Source organism: Rattus norvegicus, chromosome 11, assembly GCF_036323735.1.
Source record: "Rattus norvegicus strain BN/NHsdMcwi chromosome 11, GRCr8, whole genome shotgun sequence".
NCBI lineage: Eukaryota > Metazoa > Chordata > Mammalia > Rodentia > Muridae > Rattus > Rattus norvegicus.
In genome coordinates, this window is record NC_086029.1 from 95,379,487 (window position 1) to 95,405,120 (window position 25,634).

General features: G+C 40.9%; 1 protein-coding gene across 11 annotated transcripts in view; it reads left to right on the forward strand.

The window, feature by feature from the left end:
• Nucleotides 1–25,634, forward strand: part of LOC134481033 (immunoglobulin lambda-1 light chain-like) — a 357,250-nt gene that overhangs the window by 320,437 nt on the left and 11,179 nt on the right. The window contains exons 1-2 of one of the 11 annotated variants that reach the window (XM_063270876.1): nucleotides 6,276–6,365; nucleotides 6,474–6,771. The exons of the other annotated variants lie outside the window; for them this stretch is intronic. Coding sequence (XP_063126946.1) covers nucleotides 6,320–6,365; nucleotides 6,474–6,771 — 344 coding nt within the window. The 5' untranslated portion in view covers nucleotides 6,276–6,319. Of the gene's footprint in view, nucleotides 1–6,275; nucleotides 6,366–6,473; nucleotides 6,772–25,634 lie in introns of those variants that run through there. 11 annotated transcript variants of the gene reach the window in all.

Genomic DNA, 25,634 nt, shown 5'->3' on the forward strand with positions numbered 1-25,634 from the left:
GAGTGCCTGCAGAAACAAACAGGAGAGAGCATATGTCAGCAGCTTGACAGCACACCTAACAGGTCTAGAACAAAAGGAAATAAATACACCCAGGAGGAGTAGAAGACAGGAAATAATCAAACTCAGAGCTGAAATCAGCCAAGTAGAAACAAAAAGGACCATACAAAGAATCAACAGAACCAAAAGTTGGTTCTTTGAGAAAATCAACAAGATAGATAAACCCTTAGCCAGACTAAAGAGAGGACACAGAGAGTGTGTCCAAATTAACAAAATCAGAAATGAAATGGGAGACATAACTACAGATTCAGAGAAAATTCAAAAAATCATCAGATCTTACTATAAAAGCCTATATTCACAAAGCTTGAAACTCTGCAGGATATGGACAATTTCCTAGACAGATACCAGGTACCGAAGTAAAATCAGGAACAGATAAACCAATTAAACAATCCCATAACGCCTAAGGAAATAGAAGCAGTCATTAAAGGTCTCCCAACCAAAAAGAGCCCAGGTCCAGAAGGGTTTAGTGCAGAATTCTGTCAGACCTTCATAGAAGACCTCATACCAATATTATCCAAACTATTCCACAAAATTGAAACAGATGGAGCACTACCGAATTCCTTCTATGAAGCCACAATTACTCATATACCTAACCACACAAAGACCCAACAAAGAAAGAGAACTTCAGACCAATTTCCCTTATGAATATCGACGCAAAAATACTCAATAAAATTCTGGCAAACCGAATCCAAGAGCACATCAAAACAATCATTCACCATGATCAAGTAGGCTTCATCCCAGGCATGCAGGGATGGTTTAGTATACGGAAAATCATCAACGTGATCCATTATATAAACAAACTGAAAGAACAAAACCACATGATCACTTTATTAGATGCTGAGAAAGCATTTGACAAATTCAACACCCCTTCATGAGAAAAGTCCTGGAAAGAATAGGAATTCAAGGCCCATACCTAAACATAGTAAAAGCCATATACAGCAAACCAGTTGCTAACATTAAACTAAATGGAGAGAAACTTGAAGCAATCCCACTAAAATCAGGGACTAGACAAGGCTGCCCACTCTCTCGCTACTTATTTAATATAGTTCTTGAAGTTCTAGCCAGAGCAATCAGAAAACAAAGGGAAACCAAGGAGATAAGATTGGTAAAGAAGAAGTCAAAATATCACTATTTGCAGATGATATGATAGAATATTTAAGTGATCCCAAAGTTCCACCAGAGAACTACGAAAGCTGAAAAACAACTTCAGCAAAGTGGTTGGGTATAAAATTAACTCAAATAAATCACTAGCCTTCCTCTACACAAAAGAGAAAGAAGCCGAGAAAGAAATTAGGGAAATGACACCCTTCATAATAGACCCAAATAATATAAAGTACCTCGGTGTGACTTTAACCAAGCAAGTAAAAGATCTGTACAATAAGAACTTCAAGACACTGAAGAAAGAAATTGAAGAAGACCTCAGAAGATGGAAAGATCTCCCATGCTCATGGATTGGCAGGATTAATAGAGTAAAAATGGTCATTTTACCAAAAGCAATCTACAGATTCAATGCAATCCCCATCAAAATACCAATCCAATTCTTCAAAGAGTTAGACAGAACAATTTGCAAATTCATCTGGAATAACAAAAAACCCAGGATAGCTAAAACTATCCTCAACAATAAAGGGACTTCAGGGGAAATCACTATCCCTGAACTCAAGCAGTATTACAGAGCAATAGTGATAAAAACTGCATGGTATTGGTACAGAGACAGACACATAGACCAATGGAACAGAATTGAAGACCCAGAAATGAACCCACACACCTATGGGCACTTGATTTTTGACAAAGGAGCTTTTTTCGATGGAAAAAAGAGCATTTTCAGCAAATGGTGCTGGTTCAACTGGAGGTCAACATGTAGAAGAATGCAGATCGATCCATGCTTATCACCCTGTACAAAGCTTAAGTCCAAGTGGATCAAGGACCTCCACATCAAACCAGACACACTCAAACTAATAGAAGAAAAACTAGGGCAGCATCTCGAACACATGGGCACTGGAAAAAATTTCCTGAACAAAACACCAATGGCTTACGCTCTAAGATCAAGAATCGACAAATGGGATCTCATAAAACTGCAAAGCTTCTGTAAGGCAAAGGACACTGTGGAAGGACAAAATGGCAACCAACAGATTGGGAAAAGATCTTTACCAATCCTACAACAGATAGAGGCCTTATATCCAAAATATACAAAGAACTCAAGAAGTTAGACCGCAGGGAGACAAATAACCCTATTAAAAAATGGGGTTCAGAGCTAAACTAAGAATTCACAGCTGAGGAATGCCGAATGGCTGAGAAACACCTTTAGTCATAAGGGAAATGCAAATCAAAACAACCCTGAGATTTCACCTCACACCAGTGAGAATGGCTAAGATCAAAAACTCAGGTGACAGCAGATGCTGGCGAGGATGCGGAGACAGAGGAACACTCCTCCATTGTTGGTGGGATTGCAGACTGGTACAACCATTCTGGAAATCAGTCTGGAGGTTCCTCAGAAAATTGGACATTGAATTGCCTGAGGATCCAGCTATACCTCTCTTGGGCATATATCCAAAAGATGCCCCAACATATAAAAAAGACACGTGCTCCACTATGTTTATCGCAGCCTTATTTATAATAGCCAGAAGCTGGAAAGAACCCAGATGCCCTTCAACAGAGGAATGGATACAGAAAATGTGGTACATCTATACAATGGAATATTACTCAGCTATCAAAAACAATGACTTTATGAAATTCGTAGGCAAATGGTTGGAACTGGAAAACATCATCCTGAGTGAGGTAACCCAATCACAGAAAAACACACATGGTATGCACTCATTGATAAGTGGCTATTAGCCCAAATGCTTGAATTACCCTAGATGCCTAGAACACATGAAACTCAAGACAGACGATCAAAATGTGAATGCTTCACTCCTTCTTTAAAAGGGGAACAAGAATACCCTTGGCAGGGAATAGAGAGGCAAAGTTTAGAACAGAGACAGAAGGAACACGCATTCAGAGCCTGCCCCACATGTGGCCCTTAACATATACAGCCACCAAACTAGATAAGATGGATGAAGCAAAGAAGTGTCAGCAAAGGCTGACAGGAACTGGATGCAGATCTCTCCTGAGAGACACAGCCAGAGTACAGCAAATGCATAGCGAATGCCATCATTAAAGCACTGAACTGAGAACGGGACCCCATTGAAAGAATCTTAGAAAGGACTGGAAGAGCTTGAAGGGGCTTGAGACCCCATATGAATAACAATGCCAAGCAACCAGAGCTTCGGGGACTAAGCCACTACCCAAAGACTATACATGGACTGACCCTGGGCTCCAACCTCATAGGTAGCAATGAATAGCCTAGTACGATCACCAGTGGAAGGGGAAGCTCTTGGTCCTGCCAAGACTGAACCCCCAGTGTACGTGATTGTTGGGGGAAGGGCGGTAGTGGGGGGAGCATGAGGAGGGGAAGGCCATATAGTAGAGGAGGGGGAGGGGTTGGGGGGTGTTGGTCTGCAAACCAGGAAAGGGAGTAACAATCAAAATGTAAATAAGAAATACCCAACTTAATAAAGATGAAAAAAATTGAACAAGTTATATTTAGAGATATGTGTATTTATAAATATGCAGGTAATAACAGTTACCATAAGAAGTGGAGTAAGAAGAACAGGAAGGTTTAATTGAAGGAGATCAGAGAGTGTTATCTGGGAGTATTTGGAGGCAGGAAAGGAACAAAGTAAAGAGCAACACTAAATATACTCAAAAGATTTTTTAAATACATATGTGTATATAGCAATAGTTGTAAAAGAGGTCATCAATTTGAAGAGTAAGGGAATTAGAAGTTAATGGGGAAGAAATTATGGTGAAATTATATAAATATTGTACTTGTGTGTAATATTCACACAAAATAATCAAGTAAAATTGAAATGCCTATTACATGATAATTCATTGATTCATTACTCTTATGCTTATAAGCAACTAAGGAACTATAAATGATTCATTATTTGAACAAAAATACTAATTAAAATGTCCATTTAACTTGTGGTTGTTTTATTTATTATTCCTCATTCAAAATATGTATGCTTCTGAATTCTATAGCCACAGTTAAATTATTCCCTCTTCAGTGTTGGTGAACTTGAAAGGGAGTCCTGGGGGTTGGGGATTTAGCTCACTGGTAGAGTGCTTGCCTAGCAAGCGCAAGGCCCTGGGTTCAGTTCCCAGCTCCAGAAAAAAAAAAAAGAAAGAAAGAAAGAAAGGCAGTCCTGGCCTAGATCAGAGATGCACATTAGTAGTATTCAGTTCAGCTCACTTGTCTAACTGACACAAATCCTTGGGACTATGAGTCAGAACTGGGTTTCTTTAATGCCTGTCTAAGAGACAGACATCTGGGGAGCCTACACCACTGCCTGCAGATCTCAGAATCTGTTTCGTTTCTCCTGGAGCATGCAACATTTATGGGTGCTTATACCATTCTCTACCCCAAGTTTCGAGGTCTTTTAAGGACTCTGAGACTCTAGTACGCTACAGTAAAAAGAAGAAGTAACCATTAAACTGGCCTTACAGGACCTAGATTTTTTTAGGGAGGCTATACCCTGAAAACCCCTGGAAGGTATCTTCTTTGAGAATTCAGGGATAGGAATTCAAAGAGAGTGTGTTTTCTCTTTGGTAGGAGCAAGCCTCCTTACCTAGAAAAATAGGGAAATACTGAAAAGACACATGTGGAAATCCTGGCTGAACTATGAAATATATGATATAACAAAGATAGCAACAGATGTAAATGATGGTATTATTTGGACACAACAATTGTTGACCAGTTCTCACTGAGAGGACAATGGCACTACCTTTGGCTTAAGCAACTTAAAATCTAAAATTGATTTATGTATTTAAGTTCAGGTAATTTTCTAATTCATATTTTTAATCCAGTCATAGATGAAGTTACTTCTGCTAAACATGAGGTAAACAGAGCACCACAAAAAGACATTTAGAGAAAGTCTCAAGATTGTCTCTGCCACACCTCCTTGAACAATGTGACTCTCTCCTCACTGTCCTGTACTAAACATGCCAGTGTGGGTGCACCTGGTAGAGTCAAACTGGAATCGCTTCCCCTTCTCCCCACACTGTTAACTCTTGTGTGCTGTGGTCAACTGAGACAGAAGTTCCTGCTATGAGGCCTAAGGTCAGCAGGGGGTGATAGACCTGCAATAAAGACTAGCCAGCATTCTTGGTAGATGGCAAACCTGGAGCTCAAAAGACACTTCAAACCAGAGAATCTATTCCATGATCTGAACTGTAGTGCTTAAATTCAATCAGATTTACATTATAAAACCAAAGAACACTAGCAGACACATGGGAAACAGCAAAGAAATGTATAGGAATAGCCTGGTCCCAGCAACCATCCTGCGCAACTGTCTTCATGGAATCCCTGGAGATTCACCTGATGTTTGAGCACTCAGTGTGAGAGCATGGGATCTCTGTGCTTTTTACAGAAAATTGCTGCTTATGATTTTTCCTATTCTGTAATCAGTCCAACAGTTTCTTGCTTTCCACCTGCTTGAGCATTTTCTTTAAATCTCAACCACTATTCCATTTCCACTTGATACAATCATCTTATGGCAGGCTGCAGCACTTGTGCTGACATTAGTCTCAGACCAGGATTGGGACACTGTCTGTTCCAGAATGAGCCTCTTTAGAATCTGAAGAATGGTGTAAATTCTCATGCTGCCTCAGATCACAACTCTGATAATGAATATTTCCCTGAGTCAGACACAAGTCCTTTCCATCTGGACAAAGTCTATACAATTCTAACCCTACAGACCTTCACAGAACAAAGAGAAACTGAAAGGTATTTATTTGTTGAATAGGTCTGGCAAATTAGATTCTCAATGTGTGCCTTAGAATAGATCATGTTAACACTCAAAAAAAGGATAAAATGAATTTTCATGAGAGTTGGTACTCTACTGTAATGGGGGCATCATATGAGGAAGCAGTCACTATATTTGAAATTTTTTTAAAAACACTGTAAAGAGTCTACAAAAGCATGTGATTATGTATTTACCAAGCAACATGCTCTATAAGAAAAGAATTAGGCAATACCCTAATAAAAGAGGACACTGTTCTAGTAAAGTCCACACCTCCCTAACCCTCCTTGTGGAGCAGTATGGATGGAATAAATTTGCATAAGTACCTATTACCTCACCAAAAGACTATAGATGCTATAAAAGAAGCCTGCAGAGAATCAACTGGGCAGTGATTATAGGACACTGAGCTCAGAGGCATCTTCATCATGGTCTGGACCTCTCTTCTTCTACCTCTTCTCTCTCTGTATGCAGGTGAATTTCTCAGCCCTCACCTCAAGCTCACCTTAGATTTTGATTTCAGGCAGAAGTCCAGCCAATGACTCTTTATGCATTGACCTTTCTATGTGCTCTTTCTTACAGGTTCTGTGACCAGCTATGAGCTGATCCAACCACCTTCAGCATCAGTCACTCTGGAAAATACTGTCTCAATCACTTGTTCTGGAGATGAATTATCAAACAAATATGCTCATTGGTATCAACAAAAGCCAGACAAGACCATTTTGGAAGTGATGTACAAAGATAGTGAGCGGCCCTCAGGCATCTCTGACCGATTCTCTGGGTCCAGCTCAGGGACAACAGCCATTCTGACAATCCGTGATGCCCAGGCTGAGGATGAGGCTGATTATTACTGTTTGTCAACATATAGTGATGATGATCTTCCACAGTGACTTAGACATATGGGGAAGTGACTCACAAACCCTTTGTCTATAACTTGTGTGGTCTTTCTTTAGCCACAGGTGGACCATAGACCTACCTATAAACATATCTGTGTCTACTTTATCCACATATGAGATTTCTAAGCTGTCCTTTCCTTCAAGTTTCTCAGAGACTCTGTAGTGTGTGGATTGCGTAGGATTAAGATACACTGATATAATATTTATTTAATTAAAGAATGATAAGGGAAAAGTGACATGAGTGAAGAGAAAGATGAATGAGACATTCATTCAGGGTTCCATTTCCTTATTTCCTTATTTGTATGTGTGAGCCTACATTAGGCAAGCACTGTAAATTACTTCCTTTAGGAGCTCAACTAGGCATTCCTTCTGAAGTCCTAGGATGTTATGGCAGAGCAGTATGTTGAACAGAGGATTTCAGAATAGTACATATAAAGGGATCTCCATCAAATTAGACACACCCAATGAAGAGGTTATTTCAGTAGTATGAGCAGTTATGAGCCATCTTTGCACCATGGCCTTCACGAAATGTCTTTATTTAATGATTTCTTGAAGATAAAGAAACCAAGGGTGAAGTCAAGATTGTATCAATACCTCAGTTCAGGGTATCATCAAAAATGAACTTTGTGTTTACTTTTTCTTCTTTCAACTGCCTCATCTTCATTGTTGTGAGATACATGTGGCTCAATTTTTCTCTCACAATTTTATTCAAGAAACCAAATAATGAAGAACAAGTATCATTAATGTATAACATCAGCGAACTGGAAGATACTTTCTATCCAGAAGAATTCCTATCTAATATAATGCCCATCAAAATCCCAACACAGATGTAAAAAGACGTGGAAAGAGCAATTCTCAAATTCATCTGGAAAGGAAAAATCCAGAATTGTGAAAAAAAATCTTAAAAGAACAGCTGAGGGAATCACCATCCCTGACCTCAAGCTCTACTACAGAGAAATAGTGATTAAAAACTGCATGGTATTGGTACAGAGACAGACAGAATGATCAATGGAATATAATTGAAGACCCAGAAATAAAACCACACACTTACTCACACTTGATCTTTTGATCATTTGACTGAACAAGGGGATCCCAATGGAGGAGTCAGAGAAAAGACTGCAGGAGCTGAAGTGGTTTACTACACCATTGGAAGAACAACAATATCAACCAACCAGACACCACCAGAGCTCCCAGGGACTAAACCACCAAACAATGAGTACACATGGAGGGACCCATGGCTCCAACCACATATTCCAGAGATCATGGAGAAACAATGCCTAATGCACTGCTATTTCTGGTATGCTCAGCTTGTCTTCTTAAACAAAACAATACCACCTTCCCACTGGTAACACCACAGAGCTGAGTGGATATTCCCATATAAATCATTAATCAAGGGAATACCCTGGGATTTGACTGCAGACAAATCTGATGGAATCATTTTTTTTTTCATTTTAGGTTTCCTTTTTCCAAATATCTGTAGTATGTTTAAAGTTGACAAAAAACCCTACCAGGACATTCACAATTAAGTGTGGCTCTCTGCTCTTATCAAAGAAGCTTCTTTTCCAGCAGAGAAAGACTATAACAGCAGACTATTATAGCTATTTCAAAATGGAAAGATCAATTTATTTGGCATGGTCAGACATACTTATTACACCTATGATGAATGTGCATATCAAAGACTCAGTGAATATCATGGAAGAGATTATAGGATAATAGGACCACATAGTCAACTACAGATTTAGAAGGTCCACATCCAGTGCTCTAGTTTGGCCTTCCCTATAGTACAACAACCTATTTCTAGGCTTCTTCCAGAACCATCCTTACTTTACAACATCCCCTCCCATAATATATCCTACATTTCTATCTATCTTTTATGTCTACTATTCCTTGCAATCAACATGGATTTGAGAGGGTTTATTCCTGGTTTTCCAATTTGGGAGTTACATATTTAAGACATTCACATGTGATCCCTCTAACTATTTAATTTAGGCATTTAAGGCTGTATTTTCTGTCATAGTACCACATTCAATGTGTCCCAAAGAATTCTTTCAAAATACTTCTGTCTTTCCAGAGGACAGTTTTAGACAGGAAAGCCAATCCTATAGAATACTCAGGATTCCACATCGCATATGATTTTATGCCACACAAGACTTTTCCGACCTCAAGGTCCAACCTACCAAAACATACATTCTTCTACCACAATCTGATCCTCCAATACCATATTAGAACTAACATAAATATACCCATAGTTCAACATAAAAGTACAAACAAAATGAAAGACAAACCCAGTATCTTCTCTTAAAAACTTACCCATAATGTAAAAATATTTGCAATGAGAATTAGACAAATGAACCCAAGGACAAGGAGTTTAAAAGAACAATCATAAATTTCACTAAAAATTACAAGAATTTAAACAAGACACTAAAATGAAGTTTAAGAAAATTAAAGAGAAGGATAAAAAAAATTAATGCCGGTGTGATGCCAAAGAAAACACAAATAAAAGGGTGAAGGAAAAGTGTAATATAATCCAGGATTTTACAAAGAAAAACAGTTAGGAGATAGAAATATTGAAAAGGGGTCTGGAGACCTGGTGACAGAGAGACCCAACCGCCTGGTCAGGTGGGCACTCCTGAGGCTGCAGAGCGGAAGAGACCACCAACACTGCTCACCCCTGCCCACATCCCTGGCCCAAGAGGAAACTGTATAAGGCCTCTGGGCTCCCGTGGGGGAGGGCCCAGGAGCGGCAGGACCCCTGCCAGAGACACCGCCGGACCCTGAAGGAAACAGACTGGATAAACAGTTCTCTGCACCCAAATCCCGTGGGAGGGAGAGCTAAACCTTCAGAGAGGCAGACAAGCCTGGGAAACCAGAAGAGACTGCTCCCTGCACACACATCTTGGACGCCAGAGGAAAAAGCCAAAGACCATCTGGAACCCTGGTGCACTGAAGCTCCCGGAAGGGGCGGCACAGGTCTTCCTGGTTGCTGCCGCTGCAGAGAGCCCCTGGGCAGCACCCCACGAGCGAACCTGAGCCTCGGGACTACAGGTAAGACCAAATTTTCTGCTGCAAGAAAGCTGCCTGGTGAGCTTGGGACACACGGAAGCAGAATTTCTCTAGGACCGGGCACGTTCTGTGTTTACCGGAAGTCCCACACCCGCGGATCCCGGCCCGCAGCAGCTCTCTGCTCCCAGACCCGGTGAGAGAGAGACCCAACCGCCTGGTCAGGTGGGCACTCCTGAGGCTGCAGAGCGGAAGAGACCACCAACACTGCTCACCCCTGCCCACATCCCTGGCCCAAGAGGAAACTGTATAAGGCCTCTGGGCTCCCGTGGGAGAGGGCCCAGGAGCGGCAGGACCCCTGCCAGAGACACCAACGGACCCTAAAGGAAACAGACCGGATAAACAGTTCTCTGCACCCAAATCCCGTGGGAGGGAGAGCTAAACCTTCAGAGAGGGAGACAAGCCTGGGAAACCAGAAGAGACTGCTCCCTGCACACACATCTCGGACGCCAGAGGAAAAAGCCAAAGACCATCTGGAACCCTGGTGCACTGAAGCTCCCGGAAGGGGCGGCACAGGTCTTCCTGGTTGCTGCCGCTGCAGAGAGCCCCTGGGCAGCACCCCACGAGCGAACCTGAGCCTCGGGACCACAGGTAAGAACAAATTTTCTGCTGCAAGAAAGCTGCCTGGTGAACTCAAGACACAGGCCCACAGAAACATCTGAAGACCTGTAGAGAGGAAAAACTACACGCCCGAAAGCAGAACACTCTGTCCCCATAACTGACTGAAAGAGAGGAAAACAGGTCTACAGCACTCCTGACACACAGGCTTATAGGACAGTCTAGCCACTGTCAGAAATAGCAGAACAAAGTAACACTAGAGATAATCTGATGGCGAGAGGCAAGCGCAGGAACCCAAGCAACAGAAACCAAGACTACATGCCATCATCGGAGCCCAATTCTCCCACCAAAACAAACATGGAATATCCAAACACACCAGAAAAGCAAGATCTAGTTTCAAAATCATATTTGATCATGATGCTGGAGGACTTCAAGAAAGACATGAACACACTTAGGGAAACACAGGAAAACATTAATAAACAAGTAGAAGCCTACAGAGAGGAATCGCAAAAATCCCTGAAAGAATTCCAGGAAAACACAATCAAACAGTTGAAGGAATTAAAAATGGAAATAGAAGCAATCAAGAAAGAACACATGGAAACAACCCTGGATATAGAAAACCAAAAGAAGAGACAAGGAGCTGTAGATACAAGCTTCACCAACAGAATACAAGAGATGGAAGAGAGAATCTCAGGAGCAGAAGATTCCATACAAATCATTGACTCAACTGTCAAAGATAATGTAAAGCAGAAAAAGCTACTGGTCCAAAACATACAGGAAATCCAGGACTCAATGAGAAGATCAAACCTAAGGATAATAGGTATAGAAGAGAGTGAAGACTCCCAGCTCAAAGGACCAGTAAATATCTTCAACAAAATCATAGAAGAAAACTTCCCTAACCTAAAAAAAGAGATACCCATAGACATACAAGAAGCCTACAGAACTCCAAATAGATTGGACCAGAAAAGAAACACCTCCCGTCACATAATTGTCAAAACACCAAACGCACAAAATAAAGAAAGAATATTAAAAGCAGTAAGGGAAAAAGGTCAAGTAACATATAAAGGGAGACCTATCAGAATCACACCAGACTTCTCGCCAGAAACTATGAAGGCCAGAAGATCCTGGACTGATGTCATGCAGACCCTAAGAGAACACAAATGCCAGCCCAGGTTACTGTATCCTGCAAAACTCTCAATTAACATTGATGGAGAGACCAAGATATTCCATGACAAAAACAAATTTACACAATATCTTTCTACAAATCCAGCACTACAAAGGATAATAAATGGTAAAGCCCAACATAAGGAGGCAAGCTATACCCTAGAAGAAGCAAAAAACTAATCATCTTGGCAACAAAACAAAGAGAATGAAAGCACACAAACATAACCTCACATCCAAATATGAATATAACGGGAAGCAATAATCACTATTCCTTAATATCTCTCAATATCAATGGCCTCAACTCCCCAATAAAAAGACATAGATTAACAAACTGGATACGCAACGAGGACCCTGCATTCTGCTGCCTAAGGAAACACACCTCAGAGACAAAGACAGACACTACCTCAGAGTGAAAGGCTGGAAAACAACTTTCCAAGCAAATGGTCAGAAGAAGCAAGCTGGAGTAGCCATTCTAATATCAAATAAAATCAATTTTCAATTAAAAGTCATCAAAAAAGATAAGGAAGGACACTTCATATTCATCAAAGGAAAAATCAACCAAGATGAACTCTCGATCCTAAATATCTATGCCCCAAATACAAGGGCACCTACATACGTAAAAGAAACCTTACTAAAGCTCGAAACACACATTGCACCTCACACAATAATAGTGGGAGATTTCAACACCCCACTCTCATCAATGGACAGATCATGGAAACAGAAATTAAACAGTGATGTCGACAGACTAAGAGAAGTCATGAGCCAAATGGACTTAACGGATATTTATAGAACATTCTATCCTAAAGCAAAAGGATATACCTTCTTCTCAGCTCCTCATGGTACTTTCTCCAAAATTGACCATATAATTGGTCAAAAAACGGGCCTCAACAGGTACAGAAAGATAGAAATAATCCCATGCGTGCTATCGGACCACCACGGCCTAAAACTGGTCTTCAATAACAATAAGGGAAGAATGCCCACATATACGTGGAAATTGAAAAATGCTCTACTCAATGATAACCTGGTCAAGGAAGAAATAAAGAAAGAAATTAAAAACTTTTTAGAATTTAATGAAAACGAAGATACAACATACTCAAACTTATGGGACACAATGAAAGCTGTGCTAAGAGGAAAACTCATAGCGCTGAGTGCCTGCAGAAAGAAACAGGAAAGAGCATATGTCAGCAGCTTGACAGCACACCTAAAAGCTCTAGAACAAAAAGAAGCAAATACACCCAGGAGGAGTAGAAGGCAGGAAATAATCAAACTCAGAGCTGAAATCAACCAAGTAGAAACAAAAAGGACCATAGAAAGAATCAACAGAACCAAAAGTTGGTTCTTTGAGAAAATCAACAAGATAGATAAACCCTTAGCCAGACTAACGAGAGGACACAGAGAGTGTGTCCAAATTAACAAAATCAGAAATGAAAAGGGAGACATAACTACAGATTCGGAGGAAATTCAAAAAATCATCAGATCTTACTATAAAAACCTATATTCAACAAAATTTGAAAATCTTCAGGAAATGGACAATTTCCTAGACAGATACCAGGTATCGAAGTTAAATCAGGAACAGATAAACCAGTTAAACAACCCCATAACTCCTAAGGAAATAGAAGCAGTCATTAAAGGTCTCCCAACCAAAAAGAGCCCAGGTCCAGACGGGTTTAGTGCAGAATTCTATCAAACCTTCATAGAAGACCTCATACCAATATTATCCAAACTATTCCACAAAATTGAAACAGATGGAGCCCTACCGAATTCCTTCTACGAAGCCACAATTACTCTTATACCTAAACCACACAAAGACACAACAAAGAAAGAGAACTTCAGACCAATTTCCCTTATGAATATCGACGCAAAAATACTCAATAAAATTCTGGCAAACCGAATTCAAGAGCACATCAAAACAATCATCCACCATGATCAAGTAGGCTTCATCCCAGGCATGCAGGGATGGTTTAATATACGGAAAACCATCAACGTGATCCATTATATAAACAAACTGAAAGAACAGAACCACATGATCATTTCATTAGATGCTGAGAAAGCATTTGACAAAATTCAACACCCCTTCATGATAAAAGTCCTGGAAAGAATAGGAATTCAAGGCCCATACCTAAACATAGTAAAAGCCATATACAGCAAACCAGTTGCTAACATTAAACTAAATGGAGAGAAACTTGAAGCAATCCCACTAAAATCAGGGACTAGACAAGGCTGCCCACTCTCTCCCTACTTATTCAATATAGTTCTTGAAGTTCTAGCCAGAGCAATCAGACAACAAAAGGAGATCAAAGGGATACAGATCGGAAAAGAAGAGGTCAAAATATCACTATTTGCAGATGACATGATAGTATATTTAAGTGATCCCAAAAGTTCCACCAGAGAACTACTAAAGCTGATAAACAACTTCAGCAAAGTGGCTGGGTATAAAATTAACTCAAATAAATCAGTTGCCTTCCTCTATACAAAAGAGAAACAAGCCGAGAAAGAAATTAGGGAAACGACACCCTTCATAATAGACACAAATAATATAAAGTACCTCGGTGTGACTTTAACCAAGCAAGTAAAAGATCTGTACAATAAGAACTTCAAGACACTGAGGAAAGAAATTGAAGAAGACCTCAGAAGATGGAAAGATCTCCCATGCTCATGGATTGGCAGGATTAATATGGTAAAAATGGCCATTTTACCAAAAGCAATCTACAGATTCAATGCAATCCCCATCAAAATACCAATCCAATTCTTCAAAGAGTTAGACAGAACAATTTTCAAATTCATCTGGAATAACAAAAAACCCAGGATAGCTAAAGCTATCCTCAACAATAAAAGGACTTCAGGGGGAATCACTATCCCTGAACTCAAGCAGTATTACAGAGCAATAGTGATAAAAACTGCATGGTATTGGTACAGAGACAGACAGATAGACCAATGGAATAGAATTGAAGACCCAGAAATGAACCCACACACCTATGGTCACTTGATTTTTGACAAAGGAGCCAAAACCATCCAATGGAAAAAAGATAGTATTTTCAGCAAATGGTGCTGGTTCAACTGGAGGGCAACATGTAGAAGAATGCAGATCGATCCATCCTTATCACCCTGTACAAAGCTTAAGTCCAAGTGGATCAAGGACCTCCACATCAAACCAGACACACTCAAACTAATAGAAGAAAAACTAGGGAAGCATCTGGAACACATGGGCACTGGAAAAAATTTCCTGAACAAAACACCAATGGCTTATGCTCTAAGATCAAGAATCGACAAATGGGATCTCATAAAACTGCAAAGCTTCTGTAAGGCAAAGGACACTGTGGTTAGGACAAAACGGCAACCAACAGATTGGGAAAAGATCTTTACCAATCCTACAACAGATAGAGGCCTTATATCCAAAATATACAAAGAACTCAAGAAGTTAGACCGCAGGGAAACAAATAACCCTATTAAAAAATGGGGTTCAGAGCTAAACAAAGAATTCACAGCTGAGGAATGCCGAATGGCTGAGAAACACCTAAAGAAATGTTCAACATCTTTAGTCATAAGGGAAATGCAAATCAAAACAACCCTGAGATTTCACCTCACACCAGTGCGATTGGCTAAGATCAAAAACTCAGGTGACAGCAGATGCTGGCGAGGATGTGGAGAAAGAGGAACACTCCTCCATTGTTGGTGGGATTGCAGACTGGTAAAACCATTCTGGAAATCAGTCTGGAGGTTCCTCAGAAAATTGGACATTGAACTGCCTGATGATCCAGCTATACCTCTCTTGGGCATATACCCAAAAGATGCCTCAACATATAAAAGAGACACGTGCTCCACTATGTTCATCGCAGCCTTATTTATAATAGCCAGAAGCTGGAAAGAACCCAGATGCCCTTCAACAGAGGAATGAATACAGAAAATGTGGTACATCTACACAATGGAATATTACTCAGCTATCAAAAACAACGAGTTTATGAAATTCGTAGGCAAATGGTTGGAACTGGAAAATATCATCCTGAGTGAGCTAACCCAATCACAGAAAGACATACATGGTATGCACTCATTGATAAGTGGCTATTAGCCCAAATGCTTGAATTACCCTAGATCCCTAGAACAAACGAAACTCAAGACGGATGATCAAAATGTGAATGCTTCACTCCTTCTTTAAATGAGGAAAAAGAATACCCTTGGCAGGGAAGGGAGAGGCAAAGATTAAAACAGAGACTGAAGGAACACCCATTCAGAGCCTGCCCCACATGTGGCCCATACATATACAGCCACCCAATTAGACAAGATGGATGAAGCAAAGAAGTGCAGACCGACAGGAGCCGGATGTAGATCGCTCCTGAGAGACACAGCCAGAATACAGCAAATACAGAGGCGAATGCCAGCAGCAAACCACTGAACTGAGAATAGGTCCCCTATTGAAGGAATCAGAGAAAGAACTGGAAGAGCTTGAAGGGGCTCGAGACCCCAAAAGTACAACAATGCCAAGCAACCAGAGCTTCCAGGGACTAAGCCACTACCTAAAGACTATACATGGACTGACCCTGGACTCTGACCCCATAGGTAGCAATGAATATCCTAGTAAGAGCACCAGTGGAAGGGGAAGCCCTGGGTCCTGCTAAGACTGAACCCACAGTGAACTAGTCTATGGGGGGAGGGCGGCAATGGGGGGAGGGTTGGGAGGGGAACACCCATAAGGAAGGGGAAGGGGGTGGGGGATGTTTGCCCGGAAACCGGGAAAGGGAATAACACTCGAAATGTATATAAGAAATACTCAAGTTAATAAAAAAAAAAAAAGGGGGTCTGGCCATTGTTCTGCCAGCCTCCAAGAAGGTCACAGAACAAGGAAATGCTAAGTTAGATTCTTTACCCCCATTTCTCCTGCTTGTCCCCTAAGGCATACCTAGCTACCTTAGGCTTCCTGCAGGCTGTCGCTGAACCTCTGCTATCGCATATTGCCACTGCTCTACTGGCCTCCAACATTTGTCAAACAGGAAACATCCAGTTTATATAATTTACCCCAATTCTCTAGCCTTTCCCCCATCTCTTACCCAAATTTCCAAGTCTCCTTGGGTGTCCCCAGCTACCCTGATGATTAGGGTAGTACCCATGGAACTTCATTGTCTTACCTCTTGTCTAACATTCACCTTCAGGACCAACAAACAAGGAATATCCAGGCCCACAGCACAAGGAAGATCCAAGCCAGCTGACCAAAAATATCCTGTCCAGGACCATCCAACAGAGACTTGATGCCTGAAGAACAACCAGATTTTGCTACCCTTCCCAATACTTGCTATATCAAGAACATCCATGAACAAATTTATGGGAAAAGGTCAGTGTGAAAAGACAAACAATGACTGGAGCAGCAGGACCCGGAGGTCCAGACAACGCCCTGACTTGAAGGGACCAATCAACAGTTCCCTGCACCCAAATCCCTAGGGATGGAGAGCTAAACCTTCAGAGGGGCAGACACGCCTGGGAAGCCAGAAGAAACTACACCCTGCCCACATTTCTGACTCCAGAGGAAAACACCTAAGGCCATCTGGGGGCTGCAGGAAAAGGCAGCGCAGGCCCTCCTGGTTGCTGCCCTCATGGAGACCTGAAAAGCAGCCACCCAAAAGCAACATGAGCCCCAGGACCACAGGTAAGACCAAATTTTCTGCTCAAAGCAACCTGCCTGGTGAAATCAGGACACAGTCCCACAGGAACAGCTGAAGACCAGTAGCCAGGAAAGACTACACGCCCAAAAGCAGAACACTCTCTTCGCACAACAGGCTGAAAGAAAACAGGAAAACAGGTCTACAGCACTCCTGACACACAAGCTTATAGGACAGTTTAGCCACTGTCAGAAATAGCAGAACAAGGTAACACCAGACACAACCTGATGGTGAGAGGCAAGTGCAGGAACCCAAGCAATAGAAACCAAGACTACATGGCATCATCAGAGCGCAATTCTCCCATCAAAACAAACATGGAATATCCAAACACACCAGAAAAGCAAGATCTACTTTCAAAATCATATTTGATCATGATGCTGGAGGACTTCAAGAAAGACGTGAAGAACTCCCTTAGAGAAACACAGGAAAACATTAATAAAAAAGTAGAAGCCTACAGAGAGGAATCGCAAAAATCCCTGAAAGATTCCAGGAAAGCTCAATCAAACAGTTGAAGGAATTAAAACTGGAAAAAGAAGCAATCAAGAAAGAACACATGGAAACAACCCTGGATATAGAAAACCAAAAGAAGAGACAAGGAGCTGTAGATACGAGCTTCACCAACAGAATACAAGAGATGGAAGAGAGAATCTCGGGAGCAGAAGATTCCATAGAAATCATTGACACAACTGTCAAAGATAATGTAAAGCAGAAAAAGCTACTGGTCCAAAACATACAGGAAATCCAGGACTCAATGAGAAGATCAAACCTAAGGATAATAGGTATAGAAGAGAGTGAAGACTCCCAGCTCAAAGGACCAGTAAATATCTTCAACAAAATCATAGAAGAAAACTTCCCTAACCTAAAAAAAGAGATACCCATAGGCATACAAGAAGCCTACAGAACTCCAAATAGATTGGACCAGAAAAGAAACACCTCCCATAACATAATAGTCAAAACTCCAAACGCACAAAATAAAGAAAGAATATTAAAAGCAGTAAGGGAAAAAGGTCAAGTAACATATAAAGGCAGACCTATCAGAATCACACCAGGCTTTGTACCAGAAACAATGAAGGCCAGAAGATCCTGGAGAGATGTCATACAGACCCTAAGAGAACACAAATGCCAGCCCAGGTTACTGTATCCTGCAAAACTCTCAATTAACATAGATGGAGAAACCAAGATACTCCATGACAAAACCAAATTTACACAATATCTTTCTACAAATCCAGCACTACAAAGGATAATAAACGGTAAAGCCCAACATAAGGAGGCAAGCCATACCCTAGAAGAAGCAAGAAACTAAACGTCTTGGCAACAAAACAAAGAGAAGAAAAGCAAACAAACATAACCTCACATCCAAATATGAATATACAAGGTAGCAATAATCACTATTCTTTAATATCTCTCAACATCAATGGACTCAACTCCCCAATAAAAAGACATAGATTAACAAACTGGATACGCAACGAGGACCCTGCATTCTGATGCCTACAGGAAACACACCTCAGAGACAAAGACAGACACTACCTTAGAGTGAAAGGCTGGAAAACAACTTTCCAAGCCAATAGTCAGAAGAAGCAAGCTAGAGTAGCCATTCTAATATCAAATAAAATCAATTTTCAATTAAAAGTCATCAAAAAAGATAAGGAAGGACACTTCATATTCATCAAAGGAAAAATCCACCAAGATGAAATCTCAATCCTAAATATCTATGCCCCAAATACAAGGGCACCTACATACATAAAAGAAACCTTACTAAAGCTCAAAACACACATTGCACCTCACACAATAATAGTAGGAGATTTCAACACCCCACTCTCATCAATGGACAGATCACGGAAACAGAAATTAAACAGAGACATAGACAGACTAAGAGGAGTCATGAGCCAAATGGATTTAACGGATATTTATAGAACATTCTATCCTAAAGCAAAAGGATATACTTTCTTCTACCTCCACATGGTACTTTCTCCAAAATTGACCATATAGTTGGTCAAAAAACGGGCCTCAACAGGTACAGAAAGATAGAAATAATCCCATGCGTGCTATCAGACCACCACGGCCTAAAACAGGTACAGAAAGATAGAAATAATCCCATGCGTGCTATCAGACCACCACGGCCTAAAACTGGTCTTCAATAACAATAAGGGAAGAATGCCCACATATACGTGGAAATTGAACAATGCTCTACTCAATGATAACCTGGTCAAGGAAGAAATAAAGAAATTAAAGACTTTTTAGAATTTAATGAAAATGAAGGTACAACATACCCAAACTTATGGGACACAATGAAAGCTGTGCTAAGAGGAAAACTCATAGCGCTGAGTGCCTGCAGAAAGAAACAGGAAAGAGTATATGTCAGCAGCTTGACAGCACACCTAAAAGCTCTAGAACAAAAAGAAACAAATACACCCAGGAGGAGTAGAAGGCAGGAAATAATCAAACTCAGAGCTGAAATCAGCCAAGTAGAAACAAAAAGGACCATAGAAAGAATCAACACACCCAAAAGTTGGTTCTTAGAGAAAATCAACAAGATAGATAAACCCTTAGCCAGACTAACCAGAGGACAAAGACCGTGTGTTAACAACATCAGAAATGAAAAGGGAGACATAACTACAGATTCAGAGGAAATTCAAAATATCATCAGATCTTACTATAAAAGCCTATATTCAACAAAACTTGAAAATCTGGAGGAAATGGACAATTTCCTAGACAGATACCAGGTACCGAAGTTAAATCAGGAACAGATAAACCAGTTAAACAACCCCATAACACCTAAGGAAATAGAAGCAGTCATTAAAGGTCTCCCAACCAAAAAGAGCCCAGGTCCAGACGGGTTTAGTGCAGAATTCTATCAGACCTTCATAGAAGACCTCATACCAATATTATCCAAACTATTCCACAAAATTGAAACAGATGGAGCACTACCGAATTCCTTCTATGAAGCCACAATTACTCTTATACCTAAACCACACAAAGACCCAACAAAAAAAGAGAACTTCAGACCAATTTCCCTTATGAAAATCGACGCAAAAATACTCAATAAAATTCTGGCAAACCAAATCCAAGAGCACATCAAAACAATCATCCACCATGATCAAGTAGGCTTCATCCCAGGCATGCAGGGATGGTTTAATATACGGAAAACAATGAACGTGATCCATTATATAAACAAACTGAAAGAACAAAACCACATGATCACTTCATTAGATGCTGAGAAAGCATTTGACAAAATTCAACACCCCTTCATGATAAAAGTCCTGGAAAGAATAGGAATTCAAGGCCCATACCTAAACATAGTAAAAGCCATATACAGCAAACCAGTCACTAACATTAAACTAAATGGAGAGAAACTTGAAGCAATCCCACTAAAATCAGGGACTAGACAAGGCTGCCCACTCTCTCGCTACTTATTTAATATAGTTCTTGAAGTTCTAGCCAGAGCAATCAGACAACAGAGGAGGTCAAGGGGATACAGATCAGGAAAAGAAGAAGTCAAAATATCACTATTTGCAGATGATATGATAGTATATTTAAGTGATCCCAAAAGCTCCACCAGAGAAATACTAAAGCTGATAAACAACTTCAGCAAAGTGGCTGGGTATAAAATTAACTCAAATAAATCAGTATCCTTCCTCTACACAAAAGAGAAACAAGCCGAGAAAGAAATTAGGGAAATGACACCCTTCATAATAGACCCAAACAATATAAACTACCTCGGTGTGACTTTAACCAAGCAAGTAAAAGATTTGTACAATAAGGACTTCAAGACACTGAAGAAAGAAATTGAAGAAGACCTCAGAAGATGGAAAGATCTCCCATGCCCATGGATTGGCAGGATTAATATAGTAAAAATGGCCATTTTACCAAAAGCGATCTACAGATTCAATGCAATCCCCATCAAAATACCAATCCAATTCTTCAAAGAGTTAGACAGAACAATTTGCAAATTCATCTGGAATAACAAAAAACCCAGGATAGCTAAAACTATCCTCAACAATAAAAGGACTTCAGGGGTAATCACTATCCCTGAACTCAAGCAGTATTACAGAGCAATAGTGATAAAAACTGCGTGGTATTCATACAGAGACAGACAGATAGACCAATGGAACAGAATTGAAGACCCAGAAATGAACCCACACACCTATGGGCACTTGATTTTTGACAAAGGAGCCAAAACCATCAAATGGAAAAAAGATAGCATTTTCAGCAAATGGTGCTGGTTCAACTGGAGGTCAACATGTAGAAGAATGCAGATTGATCCATGCTTATCACCCTGTACGAAGCTTAAGTCCAAGTGGATCAAGGACCTCCACATCAAACCAGATACACTCAAACTAAGAGAAGAAAAACTAGGGAAGCATCTGGAACACATGGGCACTGGAAAAAATTTCCTGAACAAAATACCAATGGCTTATGCTCTAAGATCAAGAATCGACAAATGGGATCTCATAAAACTGCAAAACTTCTATAAGGCAAAGGACACTGTGGTTAGGACAAAACGGCAACCAACAGATTGGGAAAAGATCTTTACCAATCCTACAACAGATAGAGGCCTTATATCCAAAATATACAAAGAACTCAAGAAGTTAGACCGCAGGGAAACAAATAACCCTATTAAAAAATGGAGTTCAGAGCTAAACAAAGAATTCACAGCTGAGGAATGCCGAATGGCTGAGAAACACCTAAAGAAATGTTCAACATCTTTAGTCATAAGGGAAATGCAAATCAAAACAACCCTGAGATTTCACCTCACACCAGTGAGAATGGCTCAGATCAAAAACTCAGGTGACAGCAGATGCTGGCGAGGATGTGGAGAAAGAGGAACACTCCTCCATTGTTGGTGGGATTGCAGACTGGTAAAACCATTCTGGAAATCAGTCTGGAGGTTCCTCAGAAAATTGGACATTGAACTGCCTGATGATCCAGCTATACCTCTCTTGGGCATATACCCAAAAGATGCCTCAACATATAAAAGAGACACGTGCTCCACTATGTTCATCGCAGCCTTATTTATAATAGCCAGAAGCTGGAAAGAACCCAGATGCCCTTCAACAGAGGAATGGATACAGAAAATGTGGTACATCTACACAATGGAATATTACTCAGCTATCAAAAACAACGAGTTTATGAAATTCGTAGGCAAATGGTTGGAACTGGAAAATATCATCCTGAGTGAGCTAACCCAATCACAGAAAGACATACATGGTATGCACTCATTGATAAGTGGCTATTAGCCCAAATGCTTGAATTACCCTAGATCCCTAGAACAAACGAAACTCAAGACGGATGATCAAAATGTGAATGCTTCACTCCTTCTTTAAATGAGGAAAAAGAATACCCTTGGCAGGGAAGGGAGAGGCAAAGATTAAAACAGAGACTGAAGGAACACCCATTCAGAGCCTGCCCCACATGTGGCCCATACATATACAGCCCCCCAATTAGACAAGATGGATGAAGCAAAGAAGTGCAGACCGACAGGAGCCGGATGTAGATCGCTCCTGAGAGACACAGCCAGAATACAGCAAATACAGAGGCGAATGCCAGCAGCAAACCACTGAACTGAGAATAGGTCCCCTGTTGAAGGAATCAGAGAAAGAACTGGAAGAGCTTGAAGGGGCTCGAGACCCCAAAAGTACAACATTGCCAAGCAACCAGAGCTTCCAGGGACTAAGCCACTACCTAAAGACTATACATGGACTGACCCTGGACTCTGACCCCATAGGTAGCAATGAATATCCTAGTAAGAGCACCAGTGGAAGGGGAAGCCCTGGGTCCTGCTAAGACTGAACCCCCAGTGAACTAGTCTATGGGGGGAGGGCGGCAATGCGGGGAGGGTTGGGAGGGGAACACCCATAAGGAAGGGGAGGGGGGAGCGGGATGTTTGCCCGGAAACCGGGAAAGGGAATAACACTCGAAATGTATATAAGAAATACTCAAGTTAATAAAAAAAAAATGGAGTTCAGAGCAAAACAAAGAATTCACAGCTGAGGAATGCCGAATGGCCGAGAAACACCTAAAGAAATGTTCAACATCTTTAGTCATAAGGGAAATGCAAATCAAAACAACCCTGAGATTTCACCTCACACCAGTGAGAATGGCTAAGACCAAAAACTCAGGTGACAGCAGATGCTGGCGAGGATGTGGAGACAGAGGAATACTCCTCCATTGTTGGTGGGATTGCAGACTGGTACAACCATTCTGGAAATCAGTCTGGAGGTTCCTCAGAAAATTGGACATTGAGCTGCCTGAGGATCCAGCTATACCTCTCTTGGGCATATACCCAAAAGATGCCCCAACATATAAAAAAGACACGTGCTCCACTATGTTTATCGCAGCCTTATTTATAATAGCCAGAAGCTGGAAAGAACCCAAATGCCCTTCAACAGAGGAATGGATACAGAAAATGTGGTACATCTATACAATGGAATATTACTCAGCTATCAAAAACAATGACTTTATGAAATTCGTAGGCAAATGGTTGGGACTGGAAAATATCATCCTGAGTGAGGTAACCCAATCACAGAAAAACGCACATGGTATGCACTCATTGAAAAGTGGCTATTAGCCCAAATGCTTGAATTACCCTAGATGCCTAGAACACATGAAACTCAAGACGGACGATCAAAATGTGAATGCTTCACTCCTTCTTTAAAAGGGGAACAAGAATACCCTTGGCAGGGAATAGAGAGGCAAAGATTAAAACAGAGACAGAAGGAACACCCATTCAGAGCCTGCCCCACATGTGGCCCATACATATACAGCCACCCAATTAGACAAGATGGATGAAGCAAAGAAGTGCAGGCAGACAGGAACCGCATGTAGATCTCTCCTGAGAGACACAGCAAGAATACAACAAATACAGAGGCGAATGCCAGCAGCAAACCACTGAACTGAGAATAGGACCCCCGTTGAAGGAATCAGAGAAAGAACTGGAAGAGCTTGAAGGGGCTTGAGACCCCATATGTACAACAATGCCAAGCAACCAGAGCTTCCAGGGACTAAGCCACTACCCAAAGACTATACATGGACTGACCCTGGACTCTGACCCCATAGGTAGCAATGAATATCCTAGTAAGAGCACCAGTGGAAGGGGAAGCCCTGGGTCCTGCCAAGACTGAACCCCCCGTGAACTAGATTGTTGGGGGGAGGGCGACAAGGGGTGGAGGGTTCGGAGAGGAACACCCATAAGGAAGGGGAGGGGGGAGGGGGATGTTTGCCCGGAAACCGGGAAAGGGAATAACACTCGAAATGTATATAAGAAATACTCAAGTTAATAAAAATAAATAAATAAATAAATAAATAAATAAATAAATAAATAAATAAATAAATAAATATTAAAAATAAAAAAAGAAGGGGAGGGGGAGGTACTAGGGGGATGTTGGCCCGGAAACCGGGAAAGGGAATAACACTCGAAATGTAAATAAGAAATACTCAAGTTAAAAAAAAATAAAAAAAAGAAATACTCAAGTTAATTAAAAAAAAAAAGTATCGCTTCTCAGCCTTTTGGCTAAGATCAAGTGTAAAAAAAAAGTAAGAAAAAAAAAGAATTGTGGTGGAGAGTAGTTAGGAGCTGTTTATCAGGAACCCGGAGATGCCTGTCTCACACTAAAGTTGATAAGAGGATTCTTGGCAGGAGGCTCATCTAACCTGGAAGTAAAAATATCTAGGTGGCAAAGGTCTTGAACACAGGGTCAGCTCTATTGTACCTATCTGCACAAATCTGACTTGACCCAGCCCTCAGCCCATCAGTCTAGAGGAGCACAGTCTGGGGCAGACAAACCTTAAAATACATGATGTGGGAATCCTCAGTATCCTTCCAGATATGAACATACAATTGTGGCTACACTCTGAGGATATGGTTTGGGGTCTGGTGAAAATGCATACCCAGAAAACACTAAAGATGCAGAGCCTTGGAGGAGAGCAGCTAATGTTCCTACATTTATGAACAGTCCCATTTTTCCTGAGACAATGGACTATCTATGCAGAGACTTCATAGTTTGGGCCCTGAACCACGAAACAGTCATATCCACATGGAGATGCTAGGGCACCTTCAGTCCTACCATTTCACCAAGGTAAACCTTGCCTACTATACCAAGGACCAGAGGAATCCAATGTCAGAGGCAAGACAAGGTTTGAGACATAATAGAGAGAAACTAGATTAGATCAGAGGCCTTTTAGGACATCTTCAAACCAATGGTGGTGCCCACATCCCATAACTGATTAGAAGCATATTAATTTAGAAAGTCAGCGTGTAAGGGGTTTATTTGTGTAACCTAACCTTTAACACCAGGTCTGGCCATCAGAAGTTGCCTAAGCACTTTTGTACAGTAAAACTATATAGCCTGAAGATTTAGATAAGCTGATCTGGATTAATGGCCCATTAACCCCCAGTCATTGTCCTTAAATTCATATTT